This window comes from Trifolium pratense, linkage group LG7, assembly GCF_020283565.1.
Source record: "Trifolium pratense cultivar HEN17-A07 linkage group LG7, ARS_RC_1.1, whole genome shotgun sequence".
In the NCBI taxonomy this organism is placed as follows: Eukaryota; Viridiplantae; Streptophyta; class Magnoliopsida; order Fabales; family Fabaceae; genus Trifolium; species Trifolium pratense.
In genome coordinates, this window is record NC_060065.1 from 16,009,652 (window position 1) to 16,031,818 (window position 22,167).

General features: G+C 31.1%; 1 protein-coding gene and 1 pseudogene across 1 annotated transcript; both read right to left on the reverse strand.

Annotated features, from left to right (window-relative positions):
• Positions 1 to 12,752: 12,752 nt before the first annotated feature.
• Positions 12,753 to 16,164, reverse strand: LOC123895262 (probable flavin-containing monooxygenase 1). The gene is made up of 5 exons (XM_045945519.1): positions 15,727 to 16,164; positions 14,889 to 15,126; positions 14,559 to 14,734; positions 13,861 to 14,219; positions 12,753 to 13,098 (listed from the first exon to the last, which is right to left on the reverse strand). The coding sequence occupies exons 1-5, from the start codon at positions 16,162 to 16,164 to the stop codon at positions 12,753 to 12,755; spliced, it is 1,557 nt and encodes a 518-aa protein (XP_045801475.1).
• Positions 16,165 to 18,074: 1,910 nt separating this feature from the next.
• LOC123895948 lies at positions 18,075 to 20,856 on the reverse strand (annotated as a pseudogene).
• Positions 20,857 to 22,167: the final 1,311 nt, after the last annotated feature.

The following is a 22,167-nucleotide window of genomic DNA, read 5'->3' on the forward strand; positions in this document are numbered from 1 at the left end:
TGTTATTCCTTCCCCGCTTCCGTACTGCGTCAATTGGTATCAGAGCAGGTTTCTCATGTTCTTTTCCTAACGTGATTCGGCCGTGGGAGATCAACCTATTACGAGGACAATATTTGGTGGTTTAACGACGATGGTCAAAGCTCTGTCAACTCAGATGGCGGCATTGACGACTAAGTTGAACAACAATGCCAACAACAACAACAACATCAACACCAACAAAAGCAACAGAAACAATTCGAACAAGGGAGATGAACCAATTTCGGTTATTAGGGTTCGTAATAACAACCATACTATTGTTACGTACATAAAATCAGAACATACTCGTGATGAATCTGATTTGGAATACTATGAGCGTAGATATTACAAAAGGTTGAAGGATGATTACTACGAATTTAAAATCTCTGATTCGACATATTGTTGTCCGTTTTGTTGTAACAAAGATTACTCCTTGACCGACCTTTTGAGCATGCTTCCAAAATGACAGGTAACTCGCGTAAGACGATTAAAGATATTGCTAAACATTTTGTTTTGATAACGTATATTAATTGGTATCTTAATGTTAAAGTCGATGAAACATTTAGCATCATCAATAATGCCAACAACAATCATGCCAACAATTTTCAACTACGTCAAACAGCTATTGAAACCCTAGATGATAACCAATCATCTCTTTCGAGAAACTTGACGATTGTTAGAAGAGGGAAAAAACCAAAAGAAGATATCATGTTGGAGAAAATTCTTTTGAATGGTGAAAAACAATGTGCAGAGCACAAACTACTAGTTGATTTAGGTAGAGGTCATGTTGGAAAGATCTCCAAACCTTGTTATATTCAAGTTGAAAAACTTATGAACATTGATCGATATTCCCATGTTATGTATATAAGCTCTATCACCACTGTGTAGTTATTAGATGGGTTAACAAGTTGTTATCTCAAGTTAGAGGAGAAAAACGAAGAGCAAACAGTAGCAATCAAGAAAACGAGAAAGAATTTGGTAATTACAGCAAAACCGGTACTAAGTTTTTACTATGATAAACGCATGAGTCAATATCAAGCATATGAGGCTCTTTATCAAGATGAGAACTCGAGGTCGAGTTCTTTTGAGGTAGAGGAGACTGATGTAGGAGAGTGATACGATCATGAGTTCCCTAAACATGTGGAAGGAAACTTATAAAAAAATGCATAAAAAAATATTTGGATGAAGATGCTTGAGCCCAACTTGAAGCCCAATTCATATGATAAGAAGCATCCTTGGGCTGAATAGTGGTCTAATAATATTGGACTAAATAAAAAAATAATTAAGTCCAATTTTCTTTATTTTTATTGTAATTTTCGTTTTTGGTATTAGGAGAGTTTTTAGATGACCTTTAGTTGCTCCCTAGGCTCTCTAGATGCTTCCTAGTGGTGCACTAAGTCATTATAGTGGCTAGTGGGAATTTATAAGCATGTTAGTGGGAATTTTCTAAGTCCTATGGTGAATGTATGGTAATGGACAATAAATCCTACTATGTAAGGATATGCTATAAATAGGACTATCATGTACTTTTCAAAGGAACTTGGAATATAATCTAATTTGAGAGTTTCTCTTGTGAGAACTTTTTCTTTGTTCTTGTGATAAGAACATTGTTCTTGAGATAAGAACTTTATAGTGTTGGTTCTACCGGCAGGTCGCGGTTAGGGTCACACTTTCTTTGATAACTTTGGTTCTACCGGCAGGTCGCGGTTAGGGTCAAGTTCCTCTATATCTTGATAACTTTGGTTCTACCGGCAGGTCGCGGTTAGGGTCAAGTTCCTCTATATTTTGATAATTTTGGTTCTACCGGCAGGTCGCGGTTAGGGTCAAGTTCCTCTTTTACCTGTTTTCAAGACGATCCTAAGCGGTCGCTTATCAGTTGGTATCAGAGCTTCGGCTCTTGAAATCAGGTTTGATCTATCATTTTTTTTATCTTGTTAAAAAAAAAAAAGAGTTGAAAAAAAAATATGGAGGAAGAAAAGCATGTCTCCATGAAACATTTGGAGAAGTTATTATTTCAAGAATTTCAAAAGCTTCATGAAAAGTTTGATCGCATAGAGAGGAATTATAGAAAAAATTATAAAAAAAGAAACGGAGAAAAGGAGATAGAAAATAGAAGAATGAAAAGTGAGGGACAAACGAAAAAACATATTGCAAATTTTGATGTATTTTGGGGTAACTTCCAAAATAAAGAGATTGGTAGAGAGAAAAGAAAACAAGAGAGCAAGGAGAAACTTGAAAGTGAAGTGAAGGGAGAAGAAATTATTGAAAAAGAAATTGAGAACATTTTTGTGGCTATCGAAAATGTCACCATTCCTAAGAGTGAGAAAGAAAAAGAAGAGATTATCGAAAAAGAAATTAATAGCGTTTTTGTGGCTACCGAAAATGTCATCATTCCTTTTAATAATGTTTATTTTACTTCTTGTACTCTAGAGTCTTTATCTCAAGGAGAAGTTAGTGAAGAACATAGAAATCTTACTTTTGAGAGAAGTAAAGAAAAGGAAGTAGAGAAGATGGAAAATTGTGAGAGAAAATATAATGATGTTATAGAAGTGGAGGAGAAAGAAAATATTGAGAGAAAAGAAGAAAAGAAAAATGAATGTGAAGCGAAGGAAATTTATGAGAGAAAAATAAATGAGGAGGTTGAAAAAGATGTCAACTTTGAGAAGATTGAAGAAGAAAAATTCAACTTGCAAAAAGAAAAGAAATATTCAAAAGAGAGAATTTTTGTTACTAATCTTTTAGTTATTTATGCAGGTTTGGATTTGAGGACAAATCCTCTTGAAGAGGGAGAGAATGATACGATCATGAGTTCCCTAAACATGTGGAAGGAAACTTATAAAAAAATGCATAAAAAAATATTTGGATGAAGATGCTTGAGCCCAACTTGAAGCTCAATTCATATGATAAGAAGCATCCTTGGGCTGAATAGTGGTCTAATAATATTGGACTAAATAAAAAAATAATTAAGTCCAATTTTATTTATTTTTATTGTAATTTTCGTTTTTGGTATTAGGAGAGTTTTTAGATGACCTTTAGTTGCTCCCTAGGCTCTCTAGATGCTTCCTAGTGGTGCACTAAGTCATTATAGTGGCTAGTGGGAATTTATAAGCATGTTAGTGGGAATTTTCTAAGTCCTATGGTGAATGTATGGTAGTGGACAATAAATCCTACTATGTAAGGATATGCTATAAATAGGACTATCATGTACTTTTCAAAGGAACTTGGAATATAATCTAATTTGAGAGTTTCTCTTGTGAGAACTTTTTCTTTGTTCTTGTGATAAGAACATTGTTCTTGAGATAAGAACTTTATAGTGTTGGTTCTACCGGCAGGTCGCGGTTAGGGTCACACTTTCTTTGATAACTTTGGTTCTACCGGCAGGTCGCGGTTAGGGTCAAGTTCCTCTATATCTTGATAACTTTGGTTCTACCGGCAGGTCGCGGTTAGGGTCAAGTTCCTCTATATCTTGATAATTTTGGTTCTACCGGCAGGTCGCGGTTAGGGTCAAGTTCCTCTTTTACCTGTTTTCAAGACGATCCTAAGCGGTCGCTTATCAGAGAGTTTCTTTAGTATTTTATTATTTTAGCTAGTTTTAATTTTATTATATTTTAGCTAGATTTGTTATTTTTATTTAGCTAGGTTTGTTATTTTCTTTTACAATCTTTTAGGAGATTTGTTATTTTTATTTTTCACTACTATTTAAGCTAAACTATTGTAGCCTTGAAGACAACCTTTTTATTCAATAAAATATAAGAGAATTTTCTCAAGTTTGGTGGATTCCAAAATATTCTTTCTTGTGGATTCCGGAAATCTGGTGGATTCTAAAGCTTTTATCTAACAGGATTAACACTTGTTATTCCTTCCTGCTTCCGTACTGCGACGAATCTTATGAACTTTATTACTTAACGACAATTTGGTACACTTGTCAAATCTGTCATCACACGCTTACACGGATCGTTCTATTAATTATCACAATAGGGGACATAGGTAATATCAGTATCCTGTCTTTAATCAAGACTTGTACGGGCCCGTTTGATGCACATGATAAGGAGACAGGATATTATAAAATTATCCTATCCTACTTAAATCTCTTGTTTGATGCACCAACAGGATATGATAAATTAAACCTATTATTAATCCTATCATATTGCTCCTTTATTATTTTAATCCTTAGTTTAAGCTGGGATGACAACCTGATAAGAAAAACAATCACTCGTGTCCGTTGCTTTTTTCCCCAAAGTAGCTTCTTCGTTCGACTCCCACCGTCAGCTTTTTCGTTTCTTCCTTTTATATTTGACAATAAAAAAATCATCAAACTCTTGTTCTTTAACATTACATATTACTATACTATATTGAAAGAAAACAAATTAAAAGTACCAGCTCCTTGACAGTACTTGTTGAATCTTTCCACACAACTGCTAGGGAAAAACTGGTAATTATTTTCTTTATACAGTATTTATTTTATGATGTTTTATCCTTCAATTTATCTTTTACCTTTCCTTCTTCTTAAGTAACATTAATTTGGATTTTTTTTTTGTGGCTAAGGAACTTTTTTCTTACTTGTTTGGTTTGGTGTGTGGCAAAAATATTTTTTGATTTAATAATTTTTTTCTTCTAGTAGCCTAGTGGTTACCCGCATGATAGGATAAAAAAATAAATTATTGAATTATTTTATAAACTATATTTTAAAATAAAAATATGAAAATTAATAAAATATAAATAATAAAATAATTTGATATTAAATTTAAAATAAAATAATTTATTTTTAAATATAAACACGATTTTATCATGCGGATAATTTTGTAACTTATATAATATATAAAATCAAAATTTTACTAAAATTACAACATTTAAAAGTAAAATAATTATTAGAAATTGCAAAAAAGGAAGATCAATTTAAATTTTATAACAAGTTAAATATAATTTTCTTGTGATAATAGTTATATTATTTACAAAATAATTGTTTTACAATAATAATTTTATCATGTTTTTTATTTACTTCATAATCCATTATAATTATTCTGTAGTTATATAATTAATAATAAATCTCACTTATTATTTTATAAACAAATCTTATTTGTTTTTTTTTTTTTTGAAACCTTGGTATCCGGCATTAGAATCGACTAATCCAAGGGGACTAATCACACCGTCCACTTGCGGGGTGCCCACATTTAAAGCCAGAGTTTTTTGCTAGCCCACCAAAATTGGCATTAGGGGAAATCGAACATGAGATCTTGAGAGGAGCATACTCCAATGACCTAAGTCAACACCACTAGATCAACCCTAAGTGTGTTTCTTATTTGTTTATTTATAAATAAATCTTATTTATTTATCTTATAAATAAGTTTAACTTATCTATTTCTCTCTCATATATCTGTCCTATATGTGTGACCCTTGTAGGTCCTCGAAACATTGGTAATAATATTAAATCATGTATTTAATATTATACACAACGGTTAGCATCTAGCAATACGCCGTTGTCACCCATGTGACGAGAATGTCATGTGATCTGATGAAACCTTTCTGCGATAACGAACTTGTGTATAATTACCTCTTCGCCCTTTATATCTATATTGAACACAGAGCATAGATCGTGTCACCCTTGTATGGTTCAATATTTTATTTTTTGATCCCGGAATATGTTGGAACAAGGTTGGTTCTACAACTATCTAACTCAGGAGTTTTGATGACAACAAAATATGGAGAGAAAAAGTTTATGCACTAACGTGTTTGTTAAGTGTGCAGAAAATAAAAGAAAGATGTATCTGAAGATGCTGGAAAGCCTCACATAAAGGACGCTGAACGAAGCGAGACTCTGACTCTGAACTAGGTGAAGATTCTGAATGAGTGAAGTTCGAGTTCTGTCACTAGTGTTGAATTTCAGACTCTATGCGAGATGTTCAGTTAAAAATCCAAGTAATCTCAAGGAAACGACCAATGACTTGACTACACTTCAATGATATTTTCAACTAAAGCCAATGATCAAAAGAGACGTTGGAAGAAGATCTTTGCCATCAATTATAAAATGAAGTATTTCCTTTTATGAAGCATCAGACAAGGAAATCGAATATGGAAAGCTTTGCAACGACAACGCTAAAATGATGGTAATCAACATTGAAGAGGACGACGCTCTTAATTCAAATTCCAGCGGTCTACTTCGTCATACAATTACAAAAGAAGATCAAAGTATTCGAAGAAGAATGCAAAAGTACATACATACATATACTTGCACATATATTTTTTCATTCAATTATTTGTAAATCTTCTGTATAGAATACTTAGGAGAAAGTACTAAGTATATGAGGTCAAAAAATTATTTGTGTATCTGCTTTCAAGAAGCAACTTGTAAACACAAAGAGCTTTGATTAATCTTTCTAGATTAAGGTTGAAAATCTTCTTGGGGCACTTGTCGAAGTCATAATTCTCAAGAAGTCATTGACACGTAGTCAGTGTTATTGGTTTTGTAATCTTTTTAGATTATTGGATTAAGTCTTTGAGGTACAAGGCAAACTCACCCAGGTGGGGTGGACTAGAGTAGCCTCGTTATAGGTGAACCAGTATAAAAATTGACTATGTCATCCTCTATCCCTTTACTCTTACTTGTTCATTGTTGTTGTAAAATTTAGTTAAGAGTCTGTTTTGATCTATTCAGTGTCTTTCCTTTTAATAGTCTTATTGGTTGCGATTGTTCGCAATCAAAGTCTTTATTTGTCTAGTTTGATTTTGGGCATTGTGAATAGATTTTTAATCTAGTAGAAACCCAATTCAAACCCACTTTCTTGTGTTTCTCAAACCTTCAGAATACACTGAGCAACAAATAAGCTCAATATCCCATATTGACTTATTTCGGCGTGGCCACACATTTTATTAATCATATTCCATCAAGAGGCCTATAGATATTACTCCCGTTATGCAAGAGGGGAAAATACCATCTAGGTCACTCATTATCCTCAGCATGATTCGTGAAGTACCTATTAACCAACTTTATAATTATCCTTTTACAGATAATGTTTGAATAACAATAAAGTACTTGACTCCACATTTAGGGATCATAGTTGGTTCAGGTCTAATGGTAGTATAAACCATTATCACTATGAGAATAACTTATGACACCTTTCATAACATACTATGTAGTATTCTCATGGTGGATCAGTCCAATATAAATACTACTCTTAATATTTATACCTATGTATAGACTTAATATCTCCATATTCATGACCCGTGAGATGCGGTCATCAATCTCATTACATAATAGTCTTTGCCCTTTTAATATTATCCCAATTCATATTACAAGTTGACTATGGATAGTTTAAGAATAATGTCATGTTTAATGGAGTCTCACTATTAAGTCACACTTAATGTTCAATTAAAATGACTAGCAAATCTAGGGACTTTATTAGTTTTAAACAAACAAAATAAAGAAATGCCTTATTATATATATTAAATATATAAATCAAAGTCATGATATAAAAGAAGATTCTATCAAAATAGATTGACTTTTAGGGCTTACTTCAACATCAAACAACTGGTTGGCATGATCAATATAATTGTATTAGAAGTAAATACTGAAAATAATAAACGACAGAAGTAATTGTTTACCCAGTTCGGTGAAAACCACACCTACTCTGGGAGATACCAATCTAGGAAAGGAAATCTACTACTCTGAATTAATACTTAGTCTTACAACGCACACCAAAACCTAGTGATCTGTATGCCTTTTCTTAATCCTAGTGTTTTTCTACTTAAGAGCTTACTCCCCTAGATATGGTTACTGCCCACCTCCTCTAAAGTGATCGAACTTCTTCTTTGTCATTTAAAAATAAAGTTGAATAATCATTCAACAACAATAACAACCTAGCAACTAAATTCTTAACTCCTTAAACTTCAACCGCCGGTTATAATCCTTGCACAGTGGGCACAAGGTCTTTGACACACAATCTCCAGTTATTGCTCGTGCTTAAAAACGTATGTTTGAGTCTCTATTTATAGGCATGCTCCTCCTCTTGATTGTTTGAGATGCGTGCTAATAGGGGTTTTAGTTTAAAAGTGATCAGTGCATTGTAATGCACATTCTTCTACTATTGTACTAGTGTATTCCTATGGTTTAATTTACTATTTTCACTATTTTAATGTGTTTTTATATTTAAGTTTATTTCTAACTTTATTTTATTTTCGCACTTAATTTATGAATAAATAGCACTTTGACACCCTTCCAGTCCGCAGGTCATAACTGGAGTTACAAATATTGGATTGAGGCGCGGGAAGATGCGTTGGAAAGCTGAGATCAAGAGCTACAACTTTCATGTTGAGGCCAAAACCCAGTTCGGAGCGCAAGTGTGTCAAATAATTGCGTTTATGTTCCAGACGAATTAAATTATTAACTTTCAGCACAACTTTATGTTTTCGGCCCAATTGTTTTAAGGCCCGTCTCCATGTATTATTTAAACCGAAAAAAAGTCAGCTAGGGAAAATTCATTCACTGTTCACACGAAATATCCAAACCCTAGAGCAGCCACCACTTCTATGGAGAACTAAATTCCTTTATCGATCCATTGGTGTAAGGAACTCTGTTTATGAATTCTCGAGGTTCAGTTTATAATTGCAATTCCGTTTGAATGTTTATGCTGTTTGTATCACTTTCGTATCCCTTATTTCGTTTAGATTAATGCTTAATTATTCTAATTCGAATTTGTATTGTTGATGATTGTTCGAATTGATTTCCGCTTGTTTAAATTGATTTGAATAGAAATTGATACAAACTATCGCGCTTAGCAATAGGGTTGATTGGAAGTTGTTAGGATATGAACTTTATTTCCGTGATGCTTGATCACTATCATAGTTAATTGAATATATATGATGCTTAGTCAATTGAATTCCGTATAATACTAATTTTCGCTTGTTTAATTAGTTTTATGATCAACCGAAGCATAAACCCTTGAATGGATATTTTTAAGAACCTGTGATAGATTATAAACGAAGTTGCCTAAAACCAATGGATTGATTACTTTCACGTTGATTAAATTCGTTATCGTTGTTACTGCTTTCAAATCGAAAACCCCCAATTTGCAACCTTTAAATTCATTCTAACATTGTTAAACCGATCGTGAGTCCTTGCGAAACGACCAAGGTTACTACCTTGTACTACTTATTTTAAAATTATTTTGATCACGAAACGACCGTGATAAAAAAGCAAACTTTGCTTTAAACTTCATAAGATAAAAGATTCAAGTTAATCTTTCTGCAGCTCCTCTTGATTGTAGAGATTTTGAGATGCAAGCTCATATGATTCAGTTTTAAAACAAACTTTGTTTCAAAACTTACTCCATAAGATAAAAGATTTAATCTTATCCTTTATCAAAGTTAGTTATGATCCCCAATCATATCTAACACATAGGCTCGATAACAATCTTTGTTATCTTACCATTAAACAGTTGTCCATCGTGAAATCGCGCCTTGTAACAACTTTGGAGAGATTTGCGCGCTTCAATATTCGTTACGATGAAAAACCTTATCCTAATAACTTTTCTAAAAACTATAGTTTTCCTAAAACCAAAAAACTTAAGTGTAAGAGCTTCAAATGTTTAAAAAATAAAATTTTTATTATAGTAAACTAGTGGCCAAACGTTTGTGTGATCCACTTTTTCTATTGCGCTAACGTGTACTTTAATTTTATTTGTTACTATTTTTTTCAATCTAGCGGTCGTTTGTGTGGTACCTACAAATCATTTTTTTTTATGTGTGTCAAAAAATCTAATTGTTTGATAATGTCATAATGAATACCTTCATAGATTTGAAATTTCAATGTCTTTCATCAAGTTTTGGCCTAATTTTCTTCTGCATCAGGCCCACCAAAATTGTACTTTGGGTTCTTCTGTTTCTTTGATTACACTATCATGCAATCAACCAATTGGTTTGATAACATGTTGAGGCAAAATAAGAAATGATGTTTATTTTTAAAAAACAAAATGAAGGTTGAATAATAATTCCAAGATACCTATAAAATTATATACAATCCAAAACATAATAGAAAATTATGTAAATTGTGTGTTTCTATGCAAAGTAAAATGAACACATTCAACAAAAACAATTGAAATAAGAATAAAGTAATAAGAACAAAAAGCAACAAAAAAGAGGAACCACAATATGGAAATAGAGACAACGAAAGAAAGTGAAGGTGGTGCCAAATATAAATAACCAATACATAATGGAAAGTGAGGGTTGCTTGTTTGGCACTTGAACAATTTTGAGTTTTTGGGATCCTCCTTTGCAAAAATGCAAATAAAAGAAAATCAGATTCAGGTCAAATTTGATAGTATAGTTTTGAAACTAAACTAAAAAACACTTAAAAAGGAAATGAAATGAGAGAATATAAAGTGATTTACGAGTGATGACAATTAAACTCCGTTTTCCCTTTCCCTTTGTCCCCCTCTTATTTTCTCTTTTTCCTTGTGATGGCTTGTTAGCTATGCACACAGTTTTCATAAACAATTGGTGACCACATTAATCAATCGGGTAAAGTTATCGATTTAAGTGCATATAAACCATAAATAGAAATATATAATTATTCATTGATCCATACAAACTAAATGCTTTAATTTCACCCTGAAAAATAAAGAATAATACTTCTGTTACCATGCAATTTACAACACATAAAAACAAATAAGAAAAAGCACTAAAACCAGGGGAAAAAAATCAATCAAGAAAAGTGCATTATACAAAAGTGTGGTTGCAATGCATCATGTTCCTATTTCTCATGTCATTCTTCCAAATCCATTAACCCTGTCATAATGGTGCGGGTGTTTTAATTTCCTTTTTGTTTTTGAAATATATGTAAATAACTTCAACTTCCACTTTTTAGTTTTTTGTTTGTTTGGAATAACTACAAATAACCAAATGAAGAGTATGATTTTGGAAGTTATTAAAGAAGAGTGTGAAAGATATTTTGAGATTTTTCAGAAAAGAAAAGGTTACATCAAAATAGAAGTTTTTTCTTTATTATAGTTATAGAAGATTATAGGTATAGATATGGATATTAAGTCACTATTTTTAAGTAAAAAAATCTAAGAAACAAAAACATGATGATTTTAAAAATGGGAGAATCAATTTCGTGATTTAGTGAAAACAGAAAGACAAAAAACTATAATACCCGATTGATTTTAGTGGTTGAGATTCGAGTAAATTTGAAGTTGATTGATGAATTTCTAGATTTTTAGGCTGAAGATGAAGTGATGAATATGGATGAATATTGAATTGAAGAGATCATGAACAATAATGTTTTTTAACATCGATTAGATCTTTCTTTTGTGTGGTTTTTTTTTTTTGTGATTTCGTTGTCTTAATGCGACTTTTTTTTTTTATTTTCCGTCTTGGTGCGGTGTTTGTTTTCCAGTCTTGTTGCGGTGTTCGTTGATTGAATCGACATATCAACTTCGGTCAATTACTGATTCACATAGTGATTAAGTTCATAAACGATGCAGATCCGGAGACATAGGTATTTCGGTTACTTTGTAGGCATGAGTATGCCGTTTTATGCTATTAACTTGGATTTGATGTACTCTACCAATTTGAATGAATGAATATCTTTTATTTTAATAAGAAAAAATATTTTTCCCTTTTTGATTTCGTCCTTGACAAATTTAATATTATATTTATTATTTATTTAATTTTAACTTATAATGATGACTCTTTTTTGTATGACGCGTTTATAATGATGCCTTTTAGGCTTTGTTTGGTAAAGAATAATAGATACCGGATAAACTAGCTTATAGTGGATGGACTTATAATGAATATCTTATGAACTAGTTTTTAGCTTAATAAGTTAGCTAATGGAATTTATAGTGTTTGGTAAAATTAGCGGTTGAACTAGCTAATAAGTATGAAATGACCTCAAAAAATATGTTTACTTAATACTTAATTTTATCAACATGGTAGGGGTAAAATTGAAGAAAATATAAGTTATAAGCGCATAAGCTACTTGAGATAGCGTTGGAAAAATAAGTTATAAGCTAGTAAAATAAGCTATAAGCTCTTTTTGATAAATTGTTATCCAACAGAGTTTTTTTAATCAAATGAGCTTATAAGTTATAAACTAGTTTATGTTTTGGCTAAATTGGGAGCTTCAGCGAATTCTCCTCTAGTGTTGTTAACAGTTCCCCCTACCGAGCTGCTCAACCTTATTGACGCTGACGTTAGGGGTGTGATTTTTATTAGGAAGTAGTTCCTTTTGTTTTGTCTTTCTCTTTTTTCTCTCTTGTAACCAAAAAAAATAGAACTTATACCATGTCCATGTGTACCGTGCAATTTCACTAAATCCATGCCAAATCATATAGTGGATTAAAATCCATGCCAAATTTCACTAAATCCATGCCAAATCATAGTGGATTAATATAATGACAGGGCTAATTAGGGAAAACAAATTAACTAGAAAACACAATATATTATTATAAATGAAAAAGACAATAAACAGTAAGCATTTCTTTTTGGGTACAATGAGGCCAAGAAAGAAAATAAAACAAAAAGGAAAGGAAAATAAGTAGGAAATCAAGAGTGTGTAGTCCCACCATGCATCAAAGCCTTGAATTATCTAGAGCCAAGCTTCCCAACTCCCAAGGGAGTGACCAAACTTCAAACTCCATTACCTCTTCAACAAATTTTGGATCAAAAGAATTATAACAACAAAAGTGTGGAAAGGGTGCACTTTTTTATTATTAATGAGACCAAGTAACAAACCATTATAATCATTTGTGCACAAGACCACTATAATCAGTGGGACCATATGGCTCAAATACCTCCTTAAGAAGACCCTTCTTCCTTAGATGGTTACATTTCATGTCTTTGCACAATTGATCATTATACCATATCGCACAAGTAACAATGCATGATTTCCAATTACTATCATATTTCTTCAAAGTATCTTCCCATAATTTGGGTTCCTTTTCCATCTCTTTTATATTGGGCAATTTAATGTTACCATCTAAAAATTGTGCTAGCCATTGGCATTTTATTTCATTAGAATAGATATGTGATAAGGCCTGACCATATCCTATAATTGCCAATTGTGGGATTCGAGGATGAATTATTTGCCTGAATAAGTGGCAAAACACATATATTAGTTTTGGAGATCATCAAAATAATTATATATTGAACTAAATATGTAAATGGTTATATATAGAACTAAATTAGATCATCAAGAGATTTTATTTTAATTGTGGAAAAAAAATTGTTTTTCTTTTTTATCGTCACTTTTTTTTTACAATAGAGCTTAAACCTAGACCTCATGGAGACTAAAACAAAATACATAAAAAAAAAAATAAAGAAGATATATTTACAAAGATTAATTTTAGAAAGAAAAAAAAAACAGTTTTTCTTTTTCCGTCAATTTTTTTTTTACAATAGAGTCAATGTGGATTAAACTTAGGACACTAACATGTTAGTGATTCAAAAAAAGAAATATTTTATCATAATTCATGCATCCAATTCACTTTTTTAAACTTCTCACAAATTAATTACACAAAATTTAAGAAAATATTTCTACTTTTGGATTCTGAACAGGGCAAGACCCAAACAAAACACATAAAAAATAAAAAAGATATATTTATAAAGATTAAAAATACAATTTTTTTTTTCAAAAATAAAATACAATTTATTTTCAAAAGGACCAAAAAAATTGTACAGTTACACAGACTACAATTATATTTAATCTTTAATTCTTTATAATATTAGAAAATATATAAGCATTATATATATATATAAAAGCATAAATTCATGTATTTATAGGAATAAGAACACAAAAACATATACATGAAATATGATATAAATTTTTCAAAAGTATCAAATGCTACTGACCTGTAAAGTGGAACATTTGCGTTTGTTGAGCCATTAATATAATTTTGGAATATTGGAGATTTGAATATGTTTCTAAGTTTTTGGTTACCATTAAATCCTGTGGCAAAAATAACTACATCTGTTTCTAGTGGCTTAGTTTCTCCATCAATGATCAAACCTTCTTTGGAGAAGCTAAAATTTTGTGATTTCTTTATCACGAGTGATCCTTCTTTCACTTTATCATAGAATAATTCAGGGAGCACCCCAAATGAACATTTATACATATCTTGATGAAAACTATGATTTGGTAATAGTCCATACTTCTTCAATGGTAGATTCCATTTTAAGTATGTTTCAACAAGTTTGCTAATTCCCCATCTCTGAAAATTAAATCACAGGATTTTAAGTTTAGTCTTTCAAATAAATATTCACTTTTATTTTTTGTTTATATTTTATAGGAATTAATTTGAGGACTAAAAATATCATTTTTGTAAAATGTTTTCAAAATAAATATTATTATTAAAAAATGCTATATTATAGAAGACTAAAATTATAATTAAAATTTAATAGAGTCTAAACTAATTAAAATAGCATAAGTTTGTAGTGACTAAATTAAATTATATTTAACTCTAAAATAATTAATTATTTGTATGAAACAACATATAACAATTATTTTTTTAAAAAAATAAAAATATAACAATTATTATATTGGATCTTACCAATGGTGAAAGTAGAGTGGCCAAAAGGCTAAGAAGAAAGTGTTCTCCAGGCTTGTGAACAAAAAGCTCAGAGAAACGGTTGAAATATAAGAATGCAAGATTAAAACCCCAAATCTTGAAATTTGGAATAAACCAATGTACATTTCTCAAGATCATTGTGCAAGGATGTGTGACACCTATAAAAATAAAAATTTGGAATAATCCAATTCAGTCCCCCACAAAAATAAAATTTAAATTCGTGTCTAATTTATTAAAATAGATAAGATAAGACTAATTTATTTTCAATATGAAATTATAATAATAAATAAACTTTTGAACTAATATACTTACCATTTTTTACGGCACATTCAGTAGCTAAATCATGAGCAGATTTTCTTGAGCCAATTACAGTAACTCTCTTGTTTTTGATCAATTCAGCAGCAGTCTTATTGTCCAAAGCGGCGTAATCCATAGAATGCATAACTTTACCTTTAAAAACTTCTGGCCCTTTACCAAAAGGAAACTCAGGAATGTTTGACAAACCACTAAATTTCCCAATGCAGAGAATAACAAACTCAGCCTTATGCACCTGGTCAGGTTTTTATAAATATTCATGAGCCTCTAGTTTAAAATATTGTTGTAGAATCTTACCCAATAAAGCAATATACTCCGTCTTTTGAGTAGAAATACTCACTTTAACCTTCTCTTTTTAAACTTTCACCGTTTTATCCGATGAACTCATGTGGATCCCATTATTTTATGCGAAATTAGTTTTTCAAATGGTGAAATATATGAATTTCACCCAATAAAAATGAGTGAGGGTTGAAAAAGAAGTGTTAATTTAAGAAAAACAAATAGTGTAAACACTACAAGAATACCGGTCATTTGGCTGGAAAAAATCCCTAGGAAAACGTACCAAAGCCCAGGGAAATACACTTTTGCCAGGGAATTTACCAAGGGTGGGCGCAAAATCCCTCGCAAACCGTACAAAATCCCTTGCAAACAGTACATATTTGACAGGGATTTTGCCCCTATAAAAAAAGCCCTGGCAAATTACCACTTTTCTTGTAGTGAAAGATATATTTGTTAGCTTAACATGAAATAAAATTTAGGATTTGAAAAATAAATAAATAGATAAATCAAAGTCATTCAGAAATGTACACAATTACAAACCATAAAATATACATACCTCTGTTCTAAAAATTTTAGTATCTTCAATAGTAATATGCCATATTCCTTTAGAGCCAAAAGGGCTGCCATTACCACTCCATAAACCCCATGACATCATTTCTTCATTAGATTCTCCAACATAATCTATATCAATGACTTTGGAATTGAATCTTACATAAGGAATGAGAGAAAAATGTTGAGCATATGAATTGATGTAAACTTGAACTTTTTCAGTACTTGGATTATTTTCTTTTACAGAAGAATCCCAAGGAAAATCTGAAAACTGAAAGTCTTTTCTTGGATTTTGAATTTTGGTTGATTCAATAGTATGTCTCCATTGACCTCCAATACCATCATCAGCTTCAAAGACAATTGGATGTAAACCAATCTCTAAAATATATTTGCAGGCAAGTAGGCCACTTAGACCTGCCCCAACAATTGCAACTCTTTTCTCCATTTTTTTAGATAATAATAATAATAATATTAAGACAAATTTCTGATAGAGGTAGACAATGTTTATAAACAAATGCAAATTAGACATAGAATTATACGTTTAAATTAACATGATTAATGCTATTAATATCTTAATAATATATAATAAAATATTCCATAACATAAGGGAAAATAATATGATTAATGCTATTAACTTAATAATAATTATAATATTCCATTAATTATTAAGGGAAAATCTGAAACAGTAATACAGCTGTAACCTCGGTATAGTAAAATGCTATCAATGGGGTTTTGCCATCTTTGTGTACCAAAAAAAAAAAGGAAAATGCTATCAATTATTTTTTATTTTTTTTTTACAATTAATATTATTTTGGTTAAATATATATACTTTTGATCCCATAAATATTTCTTTTCAATATTAAATTGAGAAATTTGAGCATTGTTCTAGTAAGAAACCAAGGTATGATATATCGTCGAAATCTCTTCAATTTGTAGAAAGCTGAAAAGGACTCTTTCTATGAATCTTTCTATCATCATACATCATAGTTACTTGCATCATTAGCCAATGGGATTGTGTTTCATAGAAGTTCATTGATATTCTCGTTTTATAAAGTAAATCGACTTCAATTCTTGAATAATCAATATAACTTCTATTTTGATTGGAACAAAAGATTCTCTTTTTATGTGGAAAGGTCCTTCCTCTTTCTTAAATAATTTCTGATCTCGAGTGGACCTCTCAGCAGGATTAAAATCTAGACGAAGAAGGTCTAACCATCTGTCAGAGAAAAAAAGAACAATCGGCTCTTCTAGATCTCTCATAAATGTTTCCTATATTCTTCAAATTTGTATGTCTAGGAAACCACTGTTGTGGCATATGTGAGTTAAGTCTCACATTGTTTAGAAAAATGAAAGTTGAAAACTTTATAAGTGAAATGAACCTAACACCTTAAGGTTTTGAGTTAAAGTGTGGTGTTCAACTCACATGTGAAGTTGTTCTTGAACCCATTGTGGATGATCCCCCGGCTGCCCCCTCGTGATGACCCAACAACCACTAGAGGATCTTATTTTTACTTTCTATTTTACATTTATTTCTTTTAGGGTGCGTTTGATCTACTAATAAACAGGGTACTGGACAGGACAACTTTTTTTGTACCCTGTTTGATTTGAAACTGGTTATGGGACTGGACAAATTAGGTAGCAAGGGACAAGACAAAAACAAGATTTTTTGTCCCTTAAACTACGGGACAACTTTTTGTCCACAGTACAACTATAAAAAATACGAAAATACCCATTTTATTTTTTAATATAAAAGTATTATCGTCATATATCTCTCTGGTACAGCTTTGTCCTGTCATGTTGTTCTGTCCTGTACTGTTATGTTCAGTCCTTACTATTTTACGAATCAAACGCACCCTTATTGTCTTCTTTGTTCTATTTTTCTTTCGTTTAGATTTAAAAAAATTCTAAAGTATATCTTTCTTGTAGATCGAGGTAAGAAACTTGAATATTTTCTTTCTATTTCTTTTTTTTATCTATCTGTCAGATTTTATTTGCTTATGACAGAGAAAACGACAAGTTAATTGTAGTGGGGTCCCTTACTAATCTTCAATTGTGTCTATCTATCTCTCTCTAAATGGGGACAAATGGAGGAATAATAAATGGAAGAAACCTAAACTCATTTTTTTAAGTGTATACTATGTAATTCATTGTGTGTAATCTGCTTATTAAGAAGCAACTAGAACATCGACCCGTGCGGTGCACGGGTCTGATTAGCTGTAGGATATATAATGATTAAATAAGATATGATAATTCCAATAATTAATGTAAGGTATATGAAAAAATTTGAGTAACATTAAACGATAGTTCAACAATAACTTTGGAAAAATATTCATACAAAGAAAATTATGTTATATTACGGAAGACTTCCTTATAGAACACATTCGAAGTCTTAGTCGTATCTTCATTGTCGTCATCTATGATCAATATTTTTAATCCTTTTCTAGAAGTAACTCTTGAAATTGCAACATACAACTGACCATGTGAAAACACTGGCGATGGAAGATATATCCCAACATGCTTTAAAGATTGTCTCTGACTCTTATTAATAGTCGTCGCAAAAGAAATCATTATAGGAAATTGTCTCCGTTGAAATTTAAAAGGAATTCTCACGTCAAATGGTGTCAGAGAAAATCTAGGTATGAAAACCTGATCACCAATATTACTTCATGAAAAAAAAATTCCTTCAAAAGCACGTTTTCTCAATCTCGTAATAATAAGTCTTGTTTCATTGCATAATCCTAATTTTTTATTGAAATTCCTTAATAGCATAACTGGAACTCCAACTTTAAGTCTCAACTTGTGATTTGGAAGTCTCGACGTAGAAATCGTGTTAAAAAATTTGGGAGTATGAACATCATCCACTATTTGACCGTCTACATTTTGTTTGAGTGGAGTATCATAACTCAAATATGTTTTTTCTTCACCATGAATTAAATCCAACATATAATCATTTATTGTGTCGACTATTAAATTTTCAGGAGCTAGTATAGCTCTATTTTGAAAATACGTTATATCGTTGTAAAAGTTGGGGATAGATGCTTTCAACGATAGAAGCAAGAGGATCACCTGAATTTGGAATCAATAAATTTAATGGAATGTCAAGTTCTAAATCATCGTCGTTGTCATCTCCAATTTCATTGTTCAACGTCTGCACTCGAAACACCATCGAGAAGCCTCATGTTTTTACTCAATGTTAAAACTTTACAAAAATTCCAAAGAACCGAAAAATTATAATAGTAGCATGAACAACTTCTGGCCTTCTACCTTTGGGTATTACTAGTAGAATTTGTCTAAAATCTCCGACAAAAACAACAACTTTTCCACCAAAAGGAATGTGTTTATTTTTTCATCAACAGACTCTAGAATATCTTTTAAAGTTCGATCAACAGCTTTGAAACAGTGTTTGTGCATCATTGGTGCTTCATCCCATATAATGAGCTTTGCTTTTTGTATTAATAGCGCCAAAGGGATTTTAGGAACTATGATACATGTTGAAAACTCGTCAACATTTAGAGGAATAAAAAACCTTGAATGTGCTGTTCTACCGCCAGGTATAACAAAGGCAGCGATCCCACTTGAGGCCGCTGTTAAAACTATCTCACCATTTGAGCGTAATGCGGCTGACATGGCCCTCCAGATAAATGTCTTCATTGTACCGCCATAACCATAAAGAAAAAACACATCAGGTTTGTTTTCGTTAACTCTTGTCATGATTGTGTCATATACTTTACGTTGTTCTGAAGTCATAGTTGACATCAATCTAACATGTTCCTCAGCTAATGATTGTCTGTTATAATTCAATTCGTCGTGTATTAAACTATTTTGTATATCAGGAACTAATGATTTGTCTGCTCTAGGCATTGGAGGATAATCTTTTAAACTCTTCCCACAACTACGTAACATCATCTCAATATCTGCTAGTGCATATTGTATCAATTGATCATCAGTTAATATTAAATCTGCAATGTTAAAATCAAAATATTGAATGTGATTAGTGACATGACTATGGTTGTGTTTGGTTGTTTTGCAAAAAAATTAATTTAGCTTAATTGAGTTTGATAGATTTGATTTTGGTTAAAAGTGAGTTAAACAGAATTGATTTATGTTTGGATACATTAACGTAAAAACAAAGGGTATTTATAAAAAATATCAATTCTTTTTCCTTTTTTTTTTGACAAAATTCTTTTTCCAGTTTTAAAAAACTACAATTCAATAAACTGCATAATAAATAATTTAAAAAGTGATATAAGCAAGGTTACATGAGTAATAAAATAAACAACTAATAAGTATGGTTTTATAGAAATAGGTGAAAGTATTTTATACCTGGAGCACCAAGCAAGCGTCTCTGTTTGTGCAAAATGTCATCAATCAAAAGATGTGAAGTACTTGTCCAAACTATTTCTGGGCTGGTCAGCTGATCTGACACCAATAATGTTGCAAAAATTATCCTTAAAAAAGTCTTTGAACCCTAGTGGCTTGTCTCTATTATTGCCTCTATATAGTCCTTATCACCATCCAGTAAACCCCTTGCAAAACAGGCTTCCTTGAAACTATCATATTTGAAATTATCCACTGTTTTTAATTCATCAAAAGAAGTAGGACCTTTGACGTAGTTTAACAACGTCCTCAAATAAAACCGTTCACCGGCACCAGGTGGTGCAAAGTGAACTCTTCCAATTGAAAAACCTCTTTGTCTTGGAGCCCACTGATGCAAATTTTCTTTCCATACAAACTTAGTTGGGAATTGACTATATGTTAAATTTTTTGCCTCTGGAAATTTCTTGTTTGCATCCATCCATACCAAAAAATTTGATGTACGACTCTTTGGTTTGTTTAGAACGTCTTGAATACGCTCGTTATCTTCAAATAAAACAATGTGCTCATCTTCAAGATGATAATTAAGCCGCTCAACTGTAGGCTCTATATAGTGTATATCAAAAGAAAATATCCTCTAAGCAGCTTCACATGCCGACAAATATCTACCATCATAATACATCTTTATTTCATAAAAACATTGTGCCTTGTCGCTTCTATTACCAGATGTATAGAAATTTGTTGTAACACGATCATTGTGACTTGTCACTAAATGCAAAATTGTGTCGTGTGTGAAAATTCTAATATCAATACTCGGTATCATAATTTTAATAGAAATAACATATAAAATTAAATTAAATATAAATAATTGAAAATTTTGGTGTAAAAAACAATCTATTAAAAATTTTGGAACTATACTAACTTCGGTTACGCAAAACTCAATGCAGTAGGTCCGATATCTAATTTGCAATTCATTAACCAATTTCTCCCGATCAGATAAAGGATTGGGATTCAAAGGACCTGTTTAAATATATATATATATATATATATATATATATATATATATATATATATATATATATATATATATATATATATATATATATATATATATATATACATATAAAGTTAGCATAAAGTTTTAAGACAATATCGATTTCAGGAATAAAGATAATAAATCACAAAAGGAAACCAAAAATACGTCTTTGCATTGAAATACGTAAAGTTAACTACAAATACATCTTTTCATAAAAGACAATATAGTAATTGTAATAGGGTCATGCTAACCGGTGCCGGTGCCCCCGGGCACCGGTTAAGGAAACCAAAAAAAGAAATTTTAAAATTAAAAATAACACTGTTTACACTTTCGAGACGTTGACTGCACAAACTTCAATGTGATATTACTATATTTGGTTCTTAAACAATGTCCCGGGGGCACTGTTTAGCATTTTCCTTTATTTTATTTGGAAAGTTACAAAAATAAAATTATTCGATATGTAAATTATTTTTTATTTTAGTTTAAATTAGAAAATTTTATTAAATTTGATGGGATTTTATTTCTTATTATATTTAGTAAATATAAAATTGGGTGATTTTTTAAGGAAAGATTTTGTGATGTCTTAAATAAATATCTTAAACTAAAATGGATTTTAGGACAATATCTCTGAGGTTTTGATAATAACAATGTATAAGAGAACAATTGAATATTCTAATTTATGTTCAAGTATACAAGACCATGGATTAAAAATGTAGTTCTGAAATTGTAGAAATTTGCATTTGAAGGACATGTTGAACGCACAACAAAAGTCAAATCTGATGGCTTACAAGTTCTAAAGACTGGTGTAGTTCTGAAGAAGAATGCTTCTGAGAAGATCCAACAAAGTCAAAGTTTTGAGCAATATATCTCAAGAAGAATCAAGAGGACCTTCTGCATCTGAAGAATGAGTTTTGAAGATTGGTTAAATAGAAGACAAGTTCTGAAGCTGAAGCAAGATTTTGAAAAGATCAAGCTTTCACCAAGATTTTGAAGTGACAATGACATGTATTATACTTCTTTGAAGAGCTTGCTCATAGGACTAACATATTTGTCCTCTTTGCTCAAGAATGTCAACATCCTTGACATTCTCCAAGCATG

What these genes read in the sequence shown, in the direction of transcription:
- LOC123895262 (XM_045945519.1), bottom strand. Translation starts at nt 16,164, where the DNA reads ATGGAGAAAAGAGTTGCAATTGTTGGGGCAGGTCTAAGTGGCCTACTT. An exon ending in CTAAAATTTTTAGAACAGAG is followed by an intron (nt 15,127 to 15,726) that starts GTATGTATATTT and finishes AAACCTGACCAG; the next exon opens with GTGCATAAGGCTGAGTTTGT. An exon ending in GCAAATGTTCCACTTTACAG is followed by an intron (nt 13,099 to 13,860) that starts GTCAGTAGCATT and finishes CCACTTATTCAG; the next exon opens with GCAAATAATTCATCCTCGAA.